The 19,287-nt window shown below is 42.2% G+C and overlaps 1 protein-coding gene across 2 annotated transcripts in view; it reads left to right on the forward strand.

The window, feature by feature from the left end:
• agbl4 (AGBL carboxypeptidase 4) overlaps positions 1-19,287 on the forward strand; it is a gene marked incomplete at its 5' end in the record, with an annotated part of 246,047 nt that overhangs the window by 151,077 nt on the left and 75,683 nt on the right. For both annotated transcript variants that reach the window (XM_079220896.1, XM_079220895.1), the window contains one exon: positions 12,942-12,981. In XM_079220896.1, the coding sequence (XP_079077022.1) occupies positions 12,942-12,981 (40 nt within the window). The remainder of the gene's footprint in view (positions 1-12,941; positions 12,982-19,287) is intronic.

The raw sequence follows: 19,287 nt of genomic DNA on the forward strand, positions 1-19,287 counted from the left end.
AATAGGAACCATGAATAGCATTCAAATGCGCCCTCTCCAAATGGGGGTATTATGTGATAGAATTGGTAGAAATGGGGACCTTGTAGAAATGTTCTGCCGTGTGTTCAATCTGTTTGTCAGTGTGGTCAAGGACATGGTGAGCTGCGGTTGATGAAATCCATTTGTTAAGAATCTAATATCAGCACAAACACAACTACAAAACATTCTTAAGTGTGTTAATGGCACTCCAAAACATTAAAGTGGAGGATCAGACAGCATTGGTCGTGTCAGTTATGCAAGATGTGTAAAACCAATCGGTTTGCATTTTCTATCTAGACAAACTCCATATTTAATTGAATTACACATGACTGAACATGCATGATTTATGCAAGAAATAAGATACACACATGTAGCATTGCATTGCCTTTAATTTGTTTATTTCGTATGTAAAGTATTTGACTTGCCTTTATAGCTGGGATCTGGAGCTGTATGTGTAGAGGCCTATTACAATACAACACCTTTCATGGATGCCATGATTTATTCTTCCCCAATGCCAAACCCCACCCTTTCTGTACGTGTGTGCATTTGAGGAGTTGTCCAACATTACAGAGAGTAAGCGTTGTCTGGGACCTTATCAATGAAGCGACTCAGCCTGTAATTAGCGCTATAATCACCTCCCTAATTCAACCACTGCTCAGCGTCTCAGCGAGCGCGCTGCTCCTCTCCCACTCCTCTTCCTCTCCTTTCTTTTCTCCATCTCTCATACTTTGTTTCCTAACAACCCTCCTCTCTCATACAGCCTTCATCTCTTTCTTCATTTTATTTTTTTGTTTATGGTGTCATCTTTATTCCATCCCTTTCTCCCTCCTTCCCTTTCTTCATCCCAACCTGACACCCCTGTCCTTCACCCTTGTGCATCTTAAGCCAAATGAGTGAATTCTTCTCATTAGTAGTGCATTGGGCCAACGTGCCCGGAGGGAGACAGAGCGATCTTAGTACTGAGCAGCTCAGCAGAGCTCTGTGGGGTCAATGAGCTGGTTAAGGGAGTGATGTTTAATGCTAGACTGGGGGATGGGGAGTTTTACAGTTCTTTTCACTTGTGCCAAGTCGATTTACTACATACTGTATCTATGGGCAAGTGGGACCGCATGCACACACTAATGGGAGTGTGGTCGAAGCATATAAGGATATTAATTAATCCATTAGCACTTTTGAAAAGTTAACACAAAGTTACACAATTCTTATCAGGGTAAATACAGTACTACAAAACCAAACCCTAAAGAGAGGACTTTTTAATTTACTCTATCCACTCCACTGCACATAACTTCTGGAGGGCTGCACGTTTCCAACAGTCCTCAGAGATCATCTTTATACAAAAAGGCAATAATGCCATATCCATTATTACTAGTTTCCTTCTTTTTTTAAGCACAGAGTGCTTTTTCAGTATCTATAATAGTGACACAGCCAAAAAGGTACTCAACAAGAAAAATAACAAACTGTATTGCTAAGCAAAACAGACTAACCACATAACCAAACAGTAGATATGCTTAAAAACTAAAAGGAAAATACTTTCAAAATTAAACAAGCATCCTTCAGGGAGAAGGATTGACTCTCATGAAGGCTCAAACAAAGACTTACCAGCCTGCAGGCTGAGCACATGGAGTATAAATAGGGGGAAATGTATGCAAGTAGAGGATTGACAAAAGAAACAAATTGTTGCTGCGACAAACAACATGATCTGATGGACTAAAGTTTGGGTGAATTTCATCGAAAATACAGCATAAATTACTGTATTTTTCTAAGCATGTGTGAATGGTATAAGACATATGTTACTGTGTGTGTGTGTGTGTGTGTGTGTGTGTGTGTGTGTGTGTGTGTGTGTGTGTGTGTGTGTGTGTGTGTGTGTGTGTGTGTGCGTAAGGTTGTGATTATTTGTGTTGGAAAGAAATCTGGAGGAAGTACAGCTGTCTATCTGTGTTTGGGTATGACTGCCAAAAAAAAAGGCCTGGGGAGATGTGTTGTGTTTGCATACAGACACACACAGACCATAATGCAGCCACCATGGGGGCCACTTGGCATGTGGCCGTTCTTTCGCTGTTCTGCAATGTGATTTGTCCTGACTATTGATACCCCAAAACGCCCTACTCTCCCCTCCTCAACCCTCTTGTTAGCCCCCACCCACCCCACTTCACCCCCACTTCCAATTTCCACACTAACCCAATTAGCATCTCGTCAATAATGCTCAGCATTTCATTTTGCTGCTTTAATTAACAAATTCAATTTGCTCGAAACTGCTGTGAAAACAAATTAAAAGCACAGCAAATTAAAAGCCCTTGGTTCCAGCGGATATAGCTAAGGTGATTACAGATGCGTCAAACAACTGTTTTCTTGTTTGTTTTATCTCGGGAGAGTTAAAGAGACTACTGAGAGGAGGGGAGACCTTAAGCGCGATGCTCGGGCAGTATCAGATCTGGAACTCCAAGGGAGGGGAAACTAGGCCTGGCAAGAAGGAGGTGGAGAGAGGCTGGGTTTAGATTGGTGTTGGTGCATCCTTTTTCACAGGGAAGGATACTGTCTCAGTAGACAAACACCTTTTACATACATGATTCACATGCATGTTTGAGTCTTGAGAGATGCACTGTTTAAAATAACCCAAACTAATAGATTGACTTTTATTTTATTTTGGTAAGGATGGCCAACTTTTCCGCTGAAGTTCCACAAAGGCAGGTGGATGAGATTCAACTCATGGCTTCCTTCTCCTCTTTCTCCCACGGAAGAGTGATGTAGATTCCATCCCGATCGGGGAAAAGTGGAGCTGGGCTCTGTCAATGCTGGGCCATGTCATCAATTATGTAATTTTATTGGCCAAAAGACGGCATGTCTGCTCTTTGCAGATGACTAGTAACTCAGCATGTCCTGCTGGTTTCATTAAATGCAATTTCTAGTGTATACTGGGGAAGCTGAGTGGGAAACAGCTGGAATTGTGGCCAGCATCTTAAAGTCTGAACCCATAGAACTCTAGAAGAAAATGCTAGATATTCCCCTTTGGGTTGAGTGTGAGTTGCAGAAAAGCGACATCATGCAAACCAGCAGTACGCATTAGTTACCTTTACTGTCCAGGTGTGTTGAAACAGGTTGAGAGATATTCAGAGGGAGCTTTTGCATTGAAAATGTAAAGTTTGAGACGGTGCATCAGGGCACTGCTCGGAAACCTCCCGTGATGGTAATCTGGGTTTATCTACCTGCGGAGAGACCCGGTGTATGAAAGGGTTAATGTCTCACATCTAGCCTGGAATGCTTCTGGATCCCACGGGGGAGCTCAAGGATGTCGCTCTTTAGATTCCTGCAACCAAGGGATAAACTGGGCTGGGGCTGTCTTTTACTAAAGTATAAGTAGGCCTACTTTTATTAAAGAAAAAGTAGGCCTACTTATTACGCTGAATGGTCCATTATATTATACTATTATATTATTAATAATAGATGCATTAATGTGTTTATCCCTGTAATGTTGAAGCTGGTAAATTAACCATAAACCACAGGTTTATTTAATATATCATACTATATCATAATGTATAATTAAGACATGTAATGTGAACGTAAATGAGGTTCTTTTTTATTTAAAAAACATGAAACTAGCACTTGTTTATCAAGCATTTCTCTCAGGGAGGATACCCCTGGACCCCTCTACTTAAACAGTAGAAAACTGCCTATTTAACCCCTGCCTGCCACGCTGATATGTGTTAAAACAATGCTAAACTGAAGCTTTATCTTGTGTGTGTCTTCTCTGCCATGTGCTGTCTACCCATCTCCGTTCTGTCTACCTGCCTGCTTTTCATGTCTGAACGAAACTGATAGCTTGGTTGTTCGGTCGCCTCTGAAAAACACACAGGCCTCAAGATTCCCAGCAATCAGCAGAAAGGCAATGCCACATATTAGATCTCATTCTGGCTGCCATCCCCGTCTTAGAGAAGTAGACCAGACATGCTCCACAACAGCACCACTCAACCTCTTGACCAGTTCTCACACACACACAGACACACACACACATACACACAGACGCACACACCACTAATGGAACTGGCTGTAAGCCAGGTACCTGTGATGGTCAATGCAGCTTTGTTTTGCTCCGATGTTAAATTGATTTTTAGGTTCCAAGTCACAAGGCGCTGGCAGCAAGCTGACCCTTTCCACAGAGAGAGAAAGAGAGAGAGAGAGAGAGAAATAGAGAGAGATAAATAGAGAGAGAGAGAGAGAGAGAGAGACACTCATTTTCACCCCTTCACCGACAAGCTTGGTGCTGGAGTTTGTCCTCTTCAAATGAGTGTCCTTTGAACACCGTCCCGCTCCGTTTCTTTTCATTTTGTCATTTCATATCCCAGTATGTCCTCTGTGCTTATTGTCTCCTCTGTTTTTCTCCGTTCCACTCCCATTCGATAAGCTGTGATTAGAAGTCATCAGGCAGCAAACAGTGCATCCATCTGGCCCTCACATCAACATCTGGAGAGGGTGTTGGCTGTTTTGACATCGTGAAGAGACACACACATCTCTCCCATCTTGCCATTTAATTGTATGTGTGTGTTGTTTTTGTTTGCTGCATTCGGGTTTCAGTGCATCTCTCTCAGACTTGTTTTCCCCTCCCTTTCTGTCCTCCACTAGCAGCTAATTATTGTCCCGTTTAATTACCAGAAACACAGCAGTCCGGCCTGATTCAGCTTTAAATAACTATTCAGCTCTCCATCCCGATACCTGATTGAACTCCGCTAAATGGAAAAGTTATGCTCGAGAAAATGCTTTAGTCACACAACATTTTGTTTCATTTATTTTCTAATATGTCTCTCACAGTCTGGTTACTTGAAGATAACAGGCATTTGAATTTGTTTTGGGGGATATCGTGAGCAAATATAAATAACAGGTTCTAAAATGGGAAAAGACGGCAAGGCGCAAGAGACGGAGAATTGTTTCACGGCTTGCACACATACGCAATCACCACTCTTGTTGGATCCATAATGGCAATAAACCAATAGGAACATACACGTCTCCTGACCTTCAGCTCCAATTAGGCCCTGAGGAGAGATGGGTGAACTTTTCAACCTTACATCTTGTCTATTGATACTCCAACCGGGTTGGTCTGAAGACAAGGTGATTGGCGAGTCAATATTTACTGTTGAGCACAAGTTTCAGTCACAAAACTTTCAAGGGATCACAAAAGGAGTCCCATATGGAAGAATCTCAGTTCCATTTTCCAACTCTCGCAGATGATTGAAGACCCCAAACAGAAAATGATGGAAATATAAGACTATAAAACCAAGGTGGATTTTCCAATATGCTACTGGCATTGGAGTGCTTTCTAAAGATAAAATAGTTTTAACACACAGCAGAAGAGACCACACACTCAATAAAGTAGAACAGCTGCTCTCTTAAACTTGTTGATGAAAGACACCATCGGCTCCGTTTTTTTTTAATGTGATGCAAGTCCAGTAGTCGACTGCACACATTCCACTGCCAATACAATGATAATTATCGATGACGACGAGAAATCCTTTCACATTAATTACTTTTCACATTAACAATAATGTACCTTTCAGGAGAAAAGAACAATCCTAAAGAAAATACTACCGCTTTGTAAACTGATAAAAAGTAATTTAGTCCAGAAGAAAGTTGAGTATGATGTGTTTTAATTGAGTAATGCTCTCCCCCTGTAATGCTATAACACCTGGGCCTTGATCTCTGCTCAGTACTGCTGTGGGGTTGTCCTGCATGTGTGTCTGCCGCTGGGAGGGCATTGATTCGGCGTTCGCTGGTAAATACCAGGCCACTACACCTGCACTCCATCAGGCAGGGGTCAATCACAGCCCAATGGGGAAATGATGATAGGACAGAGTCTGAGTCCTTTTCTGTGTGTGTGTGTATAAGTGTAATTGTGTGTTGAGGTATCAAGTATGCTATCAGTGTCCTCAGGTCATTGATTGGTCCCCAGTGTCAAGACGCTGTCATCGATTCTTTGCCAGGTCACAGAGGAAACTCTTGACTCAGCAGGGGCTCTTAGGTTACCCATTTTGGCACGTGTGTGTGTGTGTGTGTGTGTGTGTGTGTGTGTGTGTGTGTGTGTGTGTGTGCCTCTTTATAAGTTTGTCTTTGTCAGGCACACACACAATATGTGCAAAGCATTTGGTAAAACTAGAACTCTTCAGATTGGACAGTTGCAGTTCATTTAATTGGTAGCTATTTTCAGCCAAATCCACAAACCTTACCAATAATTGATGAAATGTAACCAGATAGGTTTATTATTACTTCTCACATTTTCAGTGGTTTGGTTCTACTCTGGACAATGTATTGACTGCTGTCCAGGGTGACATGACCCCTCTTATGGAGCCAGACCTGGCACCTGAAGGGAAACTCCCCCGTGGTCACATGGTCCACAGGGGTCAGCCAGGCTCAGCATGAAGAGAGCCTCAAAGAGCTGCAGAGGCATCTGGTGTGATGTCCATTGACCAGCAGACAAAGGCAGATGGCTAATTCTACACATCTTGCTGCCTCCAGAAAACAAACAAATTCAGCACAATAGCCCAGTTTATGTTTGCACACTGGCAGTCAAACATTGATAACACACCTCTTTTATTGAGGCCACACAGCATGCACTAAGGGGGCGTTTTGTTTTAATCGGGTTGGCAACACTGCGCTGGGCCGCTTTCTGCCACCAAGTTATTGCCTTCAAAGTGGAACTTTGAGTATTGGAAATGAGACATGTAGGGCGCCTTGGTCATGCAGCCTAGACCCATGGGGTCCATGTTCAAAAAGCAGGCGACCTGACAGACTGCCTGTGACAGAAAGCTTGAGGAAAGGCTGCTCTTTTAATTGGTCTTCATGAATATTTAATGAAATCAAGATGAAATTGAATCATGTTTTTAAACTGCTCTGAGACAAGTCGGTGGCGTGGTGTGAAGTGACTCGGTGCGTGTGTCTGTATGACCGCATGCTTGCATATTCATGTGTCAGCCTCAACTACATGCAGTATCTTTGCATGCCTGCTGTCGTGCACATTATCGGATTACTGCAGCGTTAGAGGGAGAGCAATAACGGCGGCAGCGGGGAGGACCGCGTGCCCTGTGCAGGTGGCCGCGGATGTCCTCTCCCTCCGCTCAAGAGGAAGCTGCTCTCCGCTCTCAGAAGGAATAAATCTTTTATTTGGTTTGTTGTATTTTTAACCGAGGGCTCCTGGTCACGCAACAAAGCCTGCTCTCCATCCCCTCTGCTCCCATCTTCTCTCTCCTCCTCTCAGGGCCACAGCGCACATAACCTGACACTGTCATGCAAGTGGAGACACGATCACATTTCTGCTGGCAAGTAGCCATCTTTCTACCGAAACGGAGCAACGGTGAATTTCCGTCTACTTTTCAGTGGTTCTCGATTCTTCTGGCAAATTTGTATCTGCTAAATTCTTTTCTCGTCTACAGGTCCAATCCATTCAGCGCATTTCTCGATCTTTAACTACTGTTTTACATTTTGGGATATTAGGAAGCTACGCATTTTGAACACATGTGTTCCTCTGACAATATGATGTAACCGTTCTTTGTGGGCTAGACAGCCACACCCAAACGTACCCGAAAAAAACCCATCCCATTAGCTCATGCTTACCTCACCTCCCCTCGATGCTACCAAGGGACGATGACTAAGATGCAGTAAGACACACAGACAGTGCTCCAGATCTAGGGTGTGTGGGTGTGTGTGTGTGTGTGTGGGGCGGTGGGGGAGCTGTGGGAGCATACACAGAAGTGAAACTGGTGACTCAGATTAGGTGCCAGATGAGGTAGACAGCAGAGTTGAGAGGACCAGAGGAAGATGAGTCAGGCTGTTTACAACGATTCTCTCGCTCACCAACCCATCAAGCATCAATCCTTGCCCTGACCCTGGATATAGGATAGGGGTGTGTGTGTGTGTGAGTGTGTTTATGATTCAGAGGAGACAGCAGTGGGACTGGATGCAGATGCTTGTTTCCAGTACGTGACCTCATCAAGAGAGCAGAAGGGTTACATTAGGATCACAGCACATGGCAATAATTAATGTACTCAGAGAGCTGTAATGTCAACGTTGCATTTAAACAAAAGGCCAGTAACCCAACATTCTCATATTAAAAAGATAGACATTCCCCTCAGAGGCTGGTGGAGAGTAAACCAGAGCAAAAAAGGGTGTCAACATGACTCAAAATAAATGTTAATGTTGCTTATTTGCTGGCTTAGTTTTAGGCAATGTAAATATATGTCAATGTTAGGTTTGCAGCTTGTTTCCACATCCACCAAGTGACCAACAATTATTTTAACTGTTGGATTCAGTGTACAATTCAGTGTGCCTCTGTAATAGATCAATAACCTAGTACTACTATTAATAATAAAAATAATCATAATTGTATTACATTGCATTGTCTCAAAATAAACCATCCCACACGATATAATATGTCCCAGCTAATCCATTTTCTTAAAACAAACTGAAACCTGTTCAAGTAGTTGGATGGTGGATGTGTAATTTAGCTATATTGGCTTTAAATTAATTTGAAATGAGCCACACAATTATGCTCCCTCCCCACACACACACACACACACACACACACACACACACACACACACACACACACACACACACACACACACTCTTGTGCTGGCTCTGCCTCTTCTCCTCTCATTCTACTTCCCCACTCTGTCTCTTCTCTGTGATGACAATCAGCAAATATGAAAAGTAAATTCTGGAGGAAATGTTGGCAAATGGGTTTTGGGGAGATTGTGCATGAATATTTAATTTAGTCATAAAATAGGGGGTTTAGTGCATTAATGGCTTTTCCATTGCTGTCACTCCATTTGACCCCCCTCGCCTTCTTCTTCCCTTCCCACCCACATCAGGATGGTGATATCGCTAATGACCATATTTATACTGATTAGAACATTATAGATTTCTGTAGGGTGGGGGTTGTCCAAGTCATATTAAAAGACTATTTATTATATAAGAACATTGTTTTTTGTAATATTCAAGACAGACTGAAGACTGAAAACAAGATAATCTGATAAAGACCTTTCTATACACAGAGCAGTTTGTCTTTTAGTCAGAATATCAATTTTACATTAGTTTGAAGTCTTTGCAAAATCACATTTATCCACTTATGAAGCAATGAAGATCAAACTTATAAAGATCTGCACTCATAAAACATCCAAGAATAGAATGGAAGCGCTGGATCCTGCTCAGATATAATGCTAAGACAACTCAAACTAAAGGATGTTCTAGTGTAACATTGTAGCCATTCTAAGATAATTTGGGACTCCAGTCTGTTGGTCTGTATATTGTTTACTGTGCTGCTGGCCACAGAGCCCCAGAGTCCACGTTGGCTGGCTAGACTACCGTGACAGCTGCAGTGTCCGTCACCTCTGGCTCCCAACTGCTTCCTTGTTTTCTGACCTAATAACACTTCAACTGGCAAGACCAGTCGAGATTCACCTGTGGTAAACATCTGTGTACCTGAGTCAGACAGGTTTTGTTTTTTGCAAATAAGGATTTCACCTTCTTGGAGTTCTATACAAGTGTGGCCTACTGCATCCGGTCATTCCAATTAGTATCTGTTTAGCCGTCAGCCATGAAAAAGTATAATTTTGTGACACTCGAATACCAAAAGATACTGACTGTATTCCCCTGTGTAGTGAACCCCACCAACCTGGTAGTAAACCAATCAATCATTTGATCAATAATAAATACTTTGTTGTGGGTTTAATCTGTTAAAGTGGGCGTCTGGTCATTATGGTAAGTGAGAGGGCAGTGGCCAGCCACTCTGAGGCCGGCTTGGCTTCAACCAGGGTGTGATCCCTCAGCTCTTGGCTGTGTTTGATAAAGATTAATTCAATCCGATTTTCTGCCCTGAAATGCTTCTGCTAATGTAATTCTCTCGGTGTCAGATCCCCCCCCACTCTCACTCTTTGTGTGTGTGTGTGTGTGTGTGTGTGTGTGTGTGTGTGTGTGTGTGTGTGTGTGTGTGTGTGTGTGTGTGTGTCTGTCTCTGTCTCTCCTTCCCTCTTAAGGAACACTAAGCACCTTATCCATGTAAAGGACTAACAAAAGCAGCAGGAAGGGAGAGCAGTGGTTGCGTGTTGTAATTCTCTACTACAGATTCATTATCTGTGTATAAGTACTGGCAGGCTGAAAGGCGCTCACACTTTTCATCTGCTGGTTACAGATTGTGTGTTTGTTTATGTGCGTGTGTGTTTGTGTTTGTATATAAAGATGATTTTAAAATGCCGTCTGGTTTAGAAGTTCTTTGGCATGCTGTGTGCACATCTACGGTCTTTTCTATTCATACAATAATATGAAGTGAGAAATAATGTTTCAAATTATTCTGTAGTACAGTGGTCCTCAACCTTTTTTCAGTAATGTACCGCTGGGAAATAATGTTTCAGCCGAGTACCCCCTGACCAGTGCAAAGCATTTTTGGTAGAAAAAAAGATGTATTACAAAGCGCTGTGCCATCGGGGTCTAATTTAATATAGAATATATATATACAATTCAGTTTATGAACTTACACTTATATTTGATTGAATATTTATTCAATAACTATTTTTAGAGGATTTTTTAATGGATGCTCATTTTAAATATATATATATTTGTTATCTCATGTACCCCCAGTTGAGAACCTCTGCTGTAGTAGAAAGTCTCCTCTACATTCACTTGCAGAGAACTGGAGAGCCAGTAGAGGGTGCTGCACAAGCCAAGTGATCAACCTCATCCATTTCAAGAAAGTTTGGACAGGACAGATCTTCATTTGCTTTTTATACTATTAACTATCATTTAGTACACTTTTATTTTAATACGTTTATGTCGTGTACAGTATCCTTCACGGAAGACAAGACATGCAAAAAGTAACAACATAAAAAAAAGAAAATAGATGGCAAAAAAAGACTCAGTTAGAATTATGTACAGACAGGCGGTTTTCCCGAAGCCATTTTAATCCACTGGTAGGATTTCTACGCTAGATAAACATGTGTGGTGTAGTATTTTTGAGTTCAGTTGAGGGTGTAATAGTTGCATCAATCAAGGCATCCTCTGTATAGCAGTAGTGAGAAGAAGTAGTGGTGTAAATGTTTCTCTCATATTGATTCTGGCTGTGGCTTCATATCTAAATGAGAGTCAGAGGGGGTTTTGTGTGTGTGTGTGTGTGTGTGTGTGTGTGTGTGTGTGTGTGTGTGTGTGTGTGTGTGTGTGTGTGTGTGTGTGTGTGTGTGTGTGCGTGTGTGTGTTGAGGGTGGAGCCATGTGAGTGTAAATGTGTGTGTGGGTGAGCGTCATGGAGCCCTCTGATCTCAGCTTGCGCTCCTGTTGCTCTGTGTCTCATGTTGTCACAGTGACCTCTACTGCTTACATGGTCACCTGCCTCAGCATCCACACCTCCTCCTCCTCCACCACCACACACAACGCACAAGGGCCATATCTTTATGGGTGCCCGTGCCGTGAGAGTATATATGCTTAAACTAGTGGCAAAATACACCAATAAACCTTCTTATCTCACTAATTCTAATGTTCTCGCACTCAAGAAGCATCTTCTTTTCTAGCTCCCTCATGCTCAAATGACCTTCTCTCTGTCACAAGTATCATTCGCCCCTTTTTGGTACTTGACTGAAGACTCTCCAAAGCAAAAAGCTGCATTGAGTGGTTTTGCTGCCTCATTTTGCAACTTTTTAAAATATATTTAGTATAGTTTGTCTGTCTTAACAACTTGGATTTGTATTTTTTACTCACTTACCAGTCTAAATTATATTCAATAAAACATTGAAAAACATGAAACAATGCATACTATATATATATATATATATATATTCATTATATTTACATTTTCATTAAATAAACATTTAAAATAGCAACTTTGATATTGCTACATGTAGGGGAACTGGTATTTTAAGTTATTCCATGGTTATGCCCTTTCCACTCGTATTGTATATTTTAAGTCACTCTGAGTAAGAGCATCTGCAACATATTAAATACAATACAAGTGTTTAGTAGCCTATCAGAAAGTCCCACTCCAGGCATCACTGTATGTGAGTAGAGAAGTAGTATGTGAGAGTCTCTCTGCTTATCCCTCTCAGCAACTGGTTAGTATGGTGTTTGAATATTAATGGAGTCTGGTCCTAAAAGCTGGCTTTGACTGTGCCCTAGTCATACTGTGTCTCACACACACACACACACACACACACACACACACACACACACACACACACACACACACACACACACACACACACACAGAGGGAGAGAGAACCCCTTCATCCTTTCCTAGGATGTGAAGATCTTCTCTCCTGAGGGATTGGTAGATGAGGAAGGCTGAGGTGTTGATTACTGCAGTGCTCAACAGTCAAGGGTGTGTGTGTGTGTGTGTGTGGAGGCAGCAGGTTAAAGAGAGGGGCAGCCAGCTATAGCGCCTCCTCTAGACTCCTTCTCAGCTGCTGGAGACATCAAGTATAAAATTGCGCACTCTTTCAAACATACTCCATTGAAGCACGAGGTCACACTTACGTGTGCGCGAGTGAGGAAACCACTTTGAAAGTATAGTTTGTACAAGCTTGTAGATTCAAGACATTGAATGTTGAACTACACTGAGACTTACTTAAACAGAAGTAGAAGTTATCTGGAAGAAGTAGCTCAAACTATTTGGTAAAAATGAATTAAATATGGTATTGCAAAGAAACACTACTGAGTCATGTCTGCGTTTACAGCCGTCAGCCAGTAGTCATACAGGACAGGGACAGCACTGTACATCTTTAAATGTTCTCAATAAATAGTTTCCAGAAATAATCTGTGTAGGTAAATTAAAGTGCTGTACTATCACGCTACTGCAAAAGATTGAGCAAACTAAACCAATACGGTATACACAAGATTGATTAACGCAATATAGTATTTGATGACATTTATCTATAACTTTCTTCTCTCTTTATTTTCCAGCAACAGCGGCGTCTCGACCTGTTAACAATCACCAACACTGGTAAGTCCCTGAGATCTTATGACTTCCCTTTTATCTCTACTTCAACATCTCTCCACCACTCATGTAAAACTGCACTGTGATGCTCCCATAGGAAGCCCAGCATCAGTGTTCTTCCCGTAATTCCATGTGGCATGCTATGGTGTTGACAGAAACATGCCAGTAAAGCACCTGGTGTGTTTCCCTCTACTTCTAAATGCTAAATGGGTTACGAGCTGTTTTCTGGATGTGCAGATAACATTGTGCTTGTACTGTGAAAAGCCCTGAAGCTTAAACAAAACTGACATGCTTCATGCTCTACAGACACACACACCAGAAACTTTAAACCCACATAAATACAGGTCTAATATGTATTATTGCAGCCATGTCATGAACATGTCCTATGAATTATTGACAGCCAGTTGCAAACAACATGAAAAAACTGCTGAACCTCTTATGTGCACTTCAAAAATGTCATTTACAAAATGTGATCCCTCTCCCATGAAGTCTCATGCTCTTCTGAAACAGCCTCCCATAATAAACTGAGTCACAAACATACAGTATCAAATATACTTTTCACTATTTTATACAAACGTAGTAGCAGCAATGTCTGCATTTGTGAAAGGAATCATTTTACATGTATGTACATGAGCATTTAGAAATATAATACGTTTGAGCATATTTAGTGTTTAAGAGAGGAATTATATATTATATATTGAATATCCAATATGCAGATGCTGAGTACTCCAGGTTTGACTGGAAACATGTCACGAAGTAGTTGCACTGTTAGAAATCTATGCCAGTCTCCGGCTGTAGAGAGGCAGCTGTGAGGATGAGGGATCTGCTGAGATGGAAAGAAGTTTGTGAGAAATCCGTAAAAACGGGGGAGGAGAAACAGATGGGGTGGCGAGGAGGACGCAGAGACCCATATGTCCAAAATATCTGGATGATCTAATATGTTTTGATTAGAATAATGCGGATGTGATGCTCATGGAGACCGGGTTAATTTACCAAGTTTACGTTGCAGCTGTTTCTTGGGCCCTGAGCAGAGTTTGACGGAGAGAAAGAAAGGGCTGGGAAGTGGTCCAGTGAGACGAGGACATGTGGGAATTATTAGATTGTCATATAGAATGATATGCTCACATGTGTGCATGTATACAACAACTCATTTTTAGGAAACTGACCTCAGAAAGTGTTAATTTACAGGTTATGTTCCTGATGGATTTGTGAAGGAGTGTCACAAATTCATGCCCTCCACTTTCTTCTGCCTTCTAAGTAGCAACATGCTGCGATCACCATGTTTCATGTTTTCTGTTTCAGGCATTTTAACGTGGTTCACTTTGTTCGTCTTTGTCTCATTAGAGCTGAGGGTATTTATCCTGATGCCTTAAGGTTGGTAAACTCCAGATGAGATGCCAAATGTGATCTACTCAGAACGGACCCTTGTCTGTCTATGAGCCATTCTCATGAAACTACTCCATATCTGTTTGGGTGAATACTCCACCACTCGATTAATGATATTCACAACGTTTTAGTTACTGCGGGTTACATCATCATATATGACTCTTTCTTTTTCACCACTGTACTTGCTCTTTTTTTGTGAAGTGAACAGTCACAGGAAGTGTGGTTTCCATTTAAGCTCCTCAGAGGTCTTCATGGGGCCTCGTTATAATGACTAAATTGATGGAAAAAAACTTAAATGAAATCTTCTGCAAAACAAAAAGTAAAGGGGATCATTATTTTAATTTGGCCCTCTCTTTTTAGTTGGTTATCCAGTATGCAGCAACAAACTGAAGCACTCCATGGTCTCTCAAAGTACTACGATGAACTTGCATGTTGGTTTTGGCGGTCCCGGTGGACAAAAGGCAGTTGTGTTTCCGAGCATCAGAGTCCTTTTAAAAACCTCTTCCTTATTACTGCAGCTAGGTCAGACATACCGCAAAGTCCTGGTCCTGGTTCTCCCAGGCCTCCCTTCTCTCCAGCAGGTCCAGCAAGACGACCTGGGCCTCCAGCAGCGCGGCGTCGCAGCTCAGACAGCAGCTTGAAGGCTGCAGCGAAGGCAGCTTGGCTGCTGCCTGAGCAGAAGGATTTTCTGGTGATCCGGCTTTCCTAAAATAGTTCTTTGTAGGGTATCGAACCCAATGACAGGCATGAAGAATAACGAGATAGAAATAGCCAATATTGTCACTGATGGTCTGGTTTGCTTATATGTCGGTCATATAGCGGGATCAGTATTACGACAAGTTTAAAAACTCCTTGTATTAACTTTAAATTATATAACGGCAACCTGATGAATACTGACTAAAGTCTTTTCTTTTGCTGCAAAGTTTTTACTCCGGTGATAATACAATGCCCTATTCAAAATGAAACTGTTATCGTCACTATGACATCCCATTTAGTTAATCTTAATACATCTTTTTTTATGTTACTTTGCATCTCTCTCTTTGGATTATTTTACAATGTATTGCAGTGGAACTGCCCTCCTCTGGGGTCTGGTCTACACCCATGGAGGGACCCTAGATAGACTGAAATAGCTTTCAATTATTTCTCAGTGAAAGGTTTCTTCCTCTGACCACTATAGAGTTCAGTGTGCTGTGTAAATGATTGCAGGTCATTATTCAGGCTGTTGTTACGTGTGGCCTTGAAGGGAAGTCCATTATATTCTTAACTTGCCAGACATATTTTATCCTGCCATGCTGCGTATTATCATTCACGGTAGGTGAGTGAACACACACACACACACACACACACACACACACACACACACACACACACACACGCACTGAACACGGTGAAGGTTATTATGATGGCAGTATAACGAGCAGGTGAGGCTTTCAGATGAATGACTCTGATAGGGAAACACAGGCAGGACACCCTCTCCTCCCTGCAGATTAAAGGAGTTTCCGCTCCCTCGCTCCCTTTCTCCCTTTCTCCCTTTCTCCCTTTCTCCTCGCCATCCTCCCACTAGGTGCCTTTCCCTCTGCTGTTGGCGCTTCTCCCTCTGCTCATTTGACTTAGCATTTCTCATTATCCACCTGTATTTATATGTGATCTGATATTATCACGTTGCCCTTTGTTTCTGCCCTTTTTGTTTCATATTATGCCCTCCTTTCTCTATCCGTCATACACCTCTCTTCGTCTCGTCTTCATAGCATTGACAGCAGGAGGAATCACAGGGTGTGAACAAACTAATAGGCTCAAGTGGCTTCATAACGTGCTGTGTGTGTCTGAGAGAGATTCGAAGAGGATTCTGCCCCTGCTGCTCTGTTGGCCTCTGTCTCTAATGGCGTTCATTAGCCACCCTGAGAAATGATTCACACTTACACGTGTGTTCACACACATCTAATCGAGTGCATATGTACTTTACATAAAGCTCTGACGCGCACACGCAGTGGAGAACAAAAAGCGCACGGCATTCCCTTTGCTCTCTCTTTCTCATTTCACATACACACGCACACACACACGCACGCACACTCACTCCCACACACACAGACCCACTCAAACCTCACTCGGCCCTCTTTAATTGGATACTTGAGCAGCGCACGGCTGCATCTGGCTCCTGTTGAACACAGCCTGACATTTCAGACTGCTGACCTTTCCAGCCCCGCCACAACTAAATAATGATTAGTCCTGGCAACTGTTCCACCACAGCAGCAGCCAGGTACACACACACACACACACACACACACATGTGCACGGGAGCATGTACACATACACCCTGGTGCAGGCGGCGGCAGAAAACAAAAACAACAAAAACACCTGCATGGAAGGCTTTGTCTTTTCACAGTGAGAAAATGGGGTTGCAGACATTGATTGGAGAGGCCATTGTCATTCTTTTAGTTTATCGATTAGATTGTCCTTTTCCATATCTGCAGTCAGCAGCCAATAATGTGTTGTTCTAAATTAACTCTGCTTGCCTCTGTTTAGTTTCTCCTTTCCCCTTTATGCGCTCTCAGCATTACAGTGGAAAAAAAGGTCAATCATATTCATGAGATCTGGGCAGATTTGAGAGAATGTGTGTGTGTGTGTGTGTGTGTGTGTGTGTGTGTGTGTGTGTGTGTGTGTGTGTGTGTGTGTGTGTGTGTGTGTGTGTCTCAACTAAAGCGATGAAGCAGCGTGAAGATAATAGGCAGCTCTCAGATCTCTTCTCTCACTTTCGTCTTCTTCACTCTAGCCCTTCTCTTATTGTATCTCGATTTCCCTGCTGTTTCTGTCAGAACAGAGAAGAAATACTCTTTATTAGAGCCTCTCTTTCTACAGCTCGTCTTTGTGATTCCGGCTCGGCTCTGCTCTCTCCTGACAAAACCGCTGTACGTATGAGGGCAGAGGTCACATTCTGCACGGCTTGCTGCTCACAATCAAATGCTGTGTCTGAAACTTTCATTCTATGTGTCGAAATGTGTAAATTTAGCATGTGATTCTGTGAGTATATGCACAATATGAACACATGTATTCAGTATGGAGCTGATGGTCACAATCATCATTATTTCAGCCTTATTTTTTCCATTGACAACCCCCTAGCCAGGGGGGCTTATAAAAAAAAACATCAAAGCAGGAGAAACTTAAATTTCAATGCATATTTTGAAGAAATGCCTACATTTATTGGTTTTCATTGGAGTCCAGTGGAGTATTCAGTCAATGCAATGAATACACAAACAATAAAAGCACAGCTAAATTGTGCGGTCTTAAATAGTCACATCACATTACAACACAACTGTAAATGCAGTGGTAGTGGTTGGTACAGTAAGTATTTTACTTTACACACGTGTAGATGATCAAGTTAGTACTTTATCTTCTCACATTAGGCTTCAACCCATGATTGACATACAGCGAAATGAACATTTCTAAATTATTTCACACTTTTACTAGTGCAGTTTGTGAGTTTTTTTATTTTTTTACCAGGATGACACTTACAGTTGCTCAAATTGCCAGGAGGAGCAACAGTTAATAAAACAAACACACCATTTGAAAAATAGGGAGCCGTGGAAATTGGTTTGGCGGTTATTGCATAAAGCTTAGCCATTAGCAACAAATGTGTTATCTGTCTACCAAACGTATTATGGTTGACAAAAACGAGACAAGCACCGACCTCAGAATAAAAAAATAAAATAAAATTGAAACAAAACATTGTTCTTGCTTGTAAAACTAAAAACTGATATGTATTTTTGTTCGTGTTTTTCCTGTATGTTCAGGGAGAATTAAATGTTCAAGTCCCATGAGCCTCGCTTTCTCTAGGAAGTACCCGCATTAACAGTGCCTTTCTTATTTGCATAATACGTGTCTGAAAACGGGGATTACTTCCAAGTAAATTGTCTGCAGTGTGAGCGCGGGGTCAACAGAGTTTTCTCTAATTTACACAATGCACCAGCCTGGCCTTCTCTCAGCCATTTAATAGCTTCCATTTCTCCAGATGAAAGTCTCTGGGCAGCAATCCAAACAATATGGTGATATATCATGTATTTATGTCTTTGTTGTGGTGGTGCTGTTGTTTTGAATATCATGTATTTTTCTTGGTCCTATTGTAAATTGCACTTATGGAGTTCTGTCACAGTGTTGCGGTGAGAGTTTCCCTCCCGCCTCTAATGTGTGCTTCATGAAACACAGGGAGAATATTTAAACTCTTTGTGGTGGCACCATTCACATTTTACTTTGAAGAAAACATGCACAGAACATTAATCTTTCTTTCCTTATTCTTGCAGGAAAAAAAGGAAAGTTAGCCCCTTGTGTGTACCAGTTTCTTTCTTGTCCAACTGTAAAGACTTTCATCAGCCGATCTTCATCTGCCTGACCCGGTACCCCTTTTGTGTTACGTACACTCGTTAATAAGCCCTCATTTTACCATCGTTCTATGTATTCTACCCATCAGCTGTAGGTGCCATATGAGCGCAGTGCAGACAGCAGGGCACACATGCACTCACATGCACTAAAAGGCACACATGGCCGGCCAACAAAGCACAGAGGAGCTCTGATTACGACACACACAGATGGAGAGCTACTTCATTCTCTGCTCAGGTAGACCTTCCACTCCACTATATTTTTACAGAGCAAATAGTTGAATATCATACCCTGCTTCTTGCACATTGTTCCTAACCAAAGCCCTTGTGCTTTGGGGAATTGACCCAGGCAAGGTGGAAAGGTCTGAAACAACCTGTATGCAGCCTCCTGCTCACCACCCAGGCATGTGGTACATACCTGAGCTGATGGGAATCTCTGGGTGGCTCGATCACTGAGGGGTTGACTGGCTCCGGGCTGGGGAGCTGCAGAGATTTGTTTTTAGTGGAGCACAAGACTTTGCACCTTGAGGGAGGGAGGGAAGAACAGAGAGAAGAA

The sequence above is a fragment of the Taurulus bubalis genome (assembly GCF_910589615.1).
Source record: "Taurulus bubalis genome assembly, chromosome: 7".
In the NCBI taxonomy this organism is placed as follows: domain Eukaryota; kingdom Metazoa; phylum Chordata; class Actinopteri; order Perciformes; family Cottidae; genus Taurulus; species Taurulus bubalis.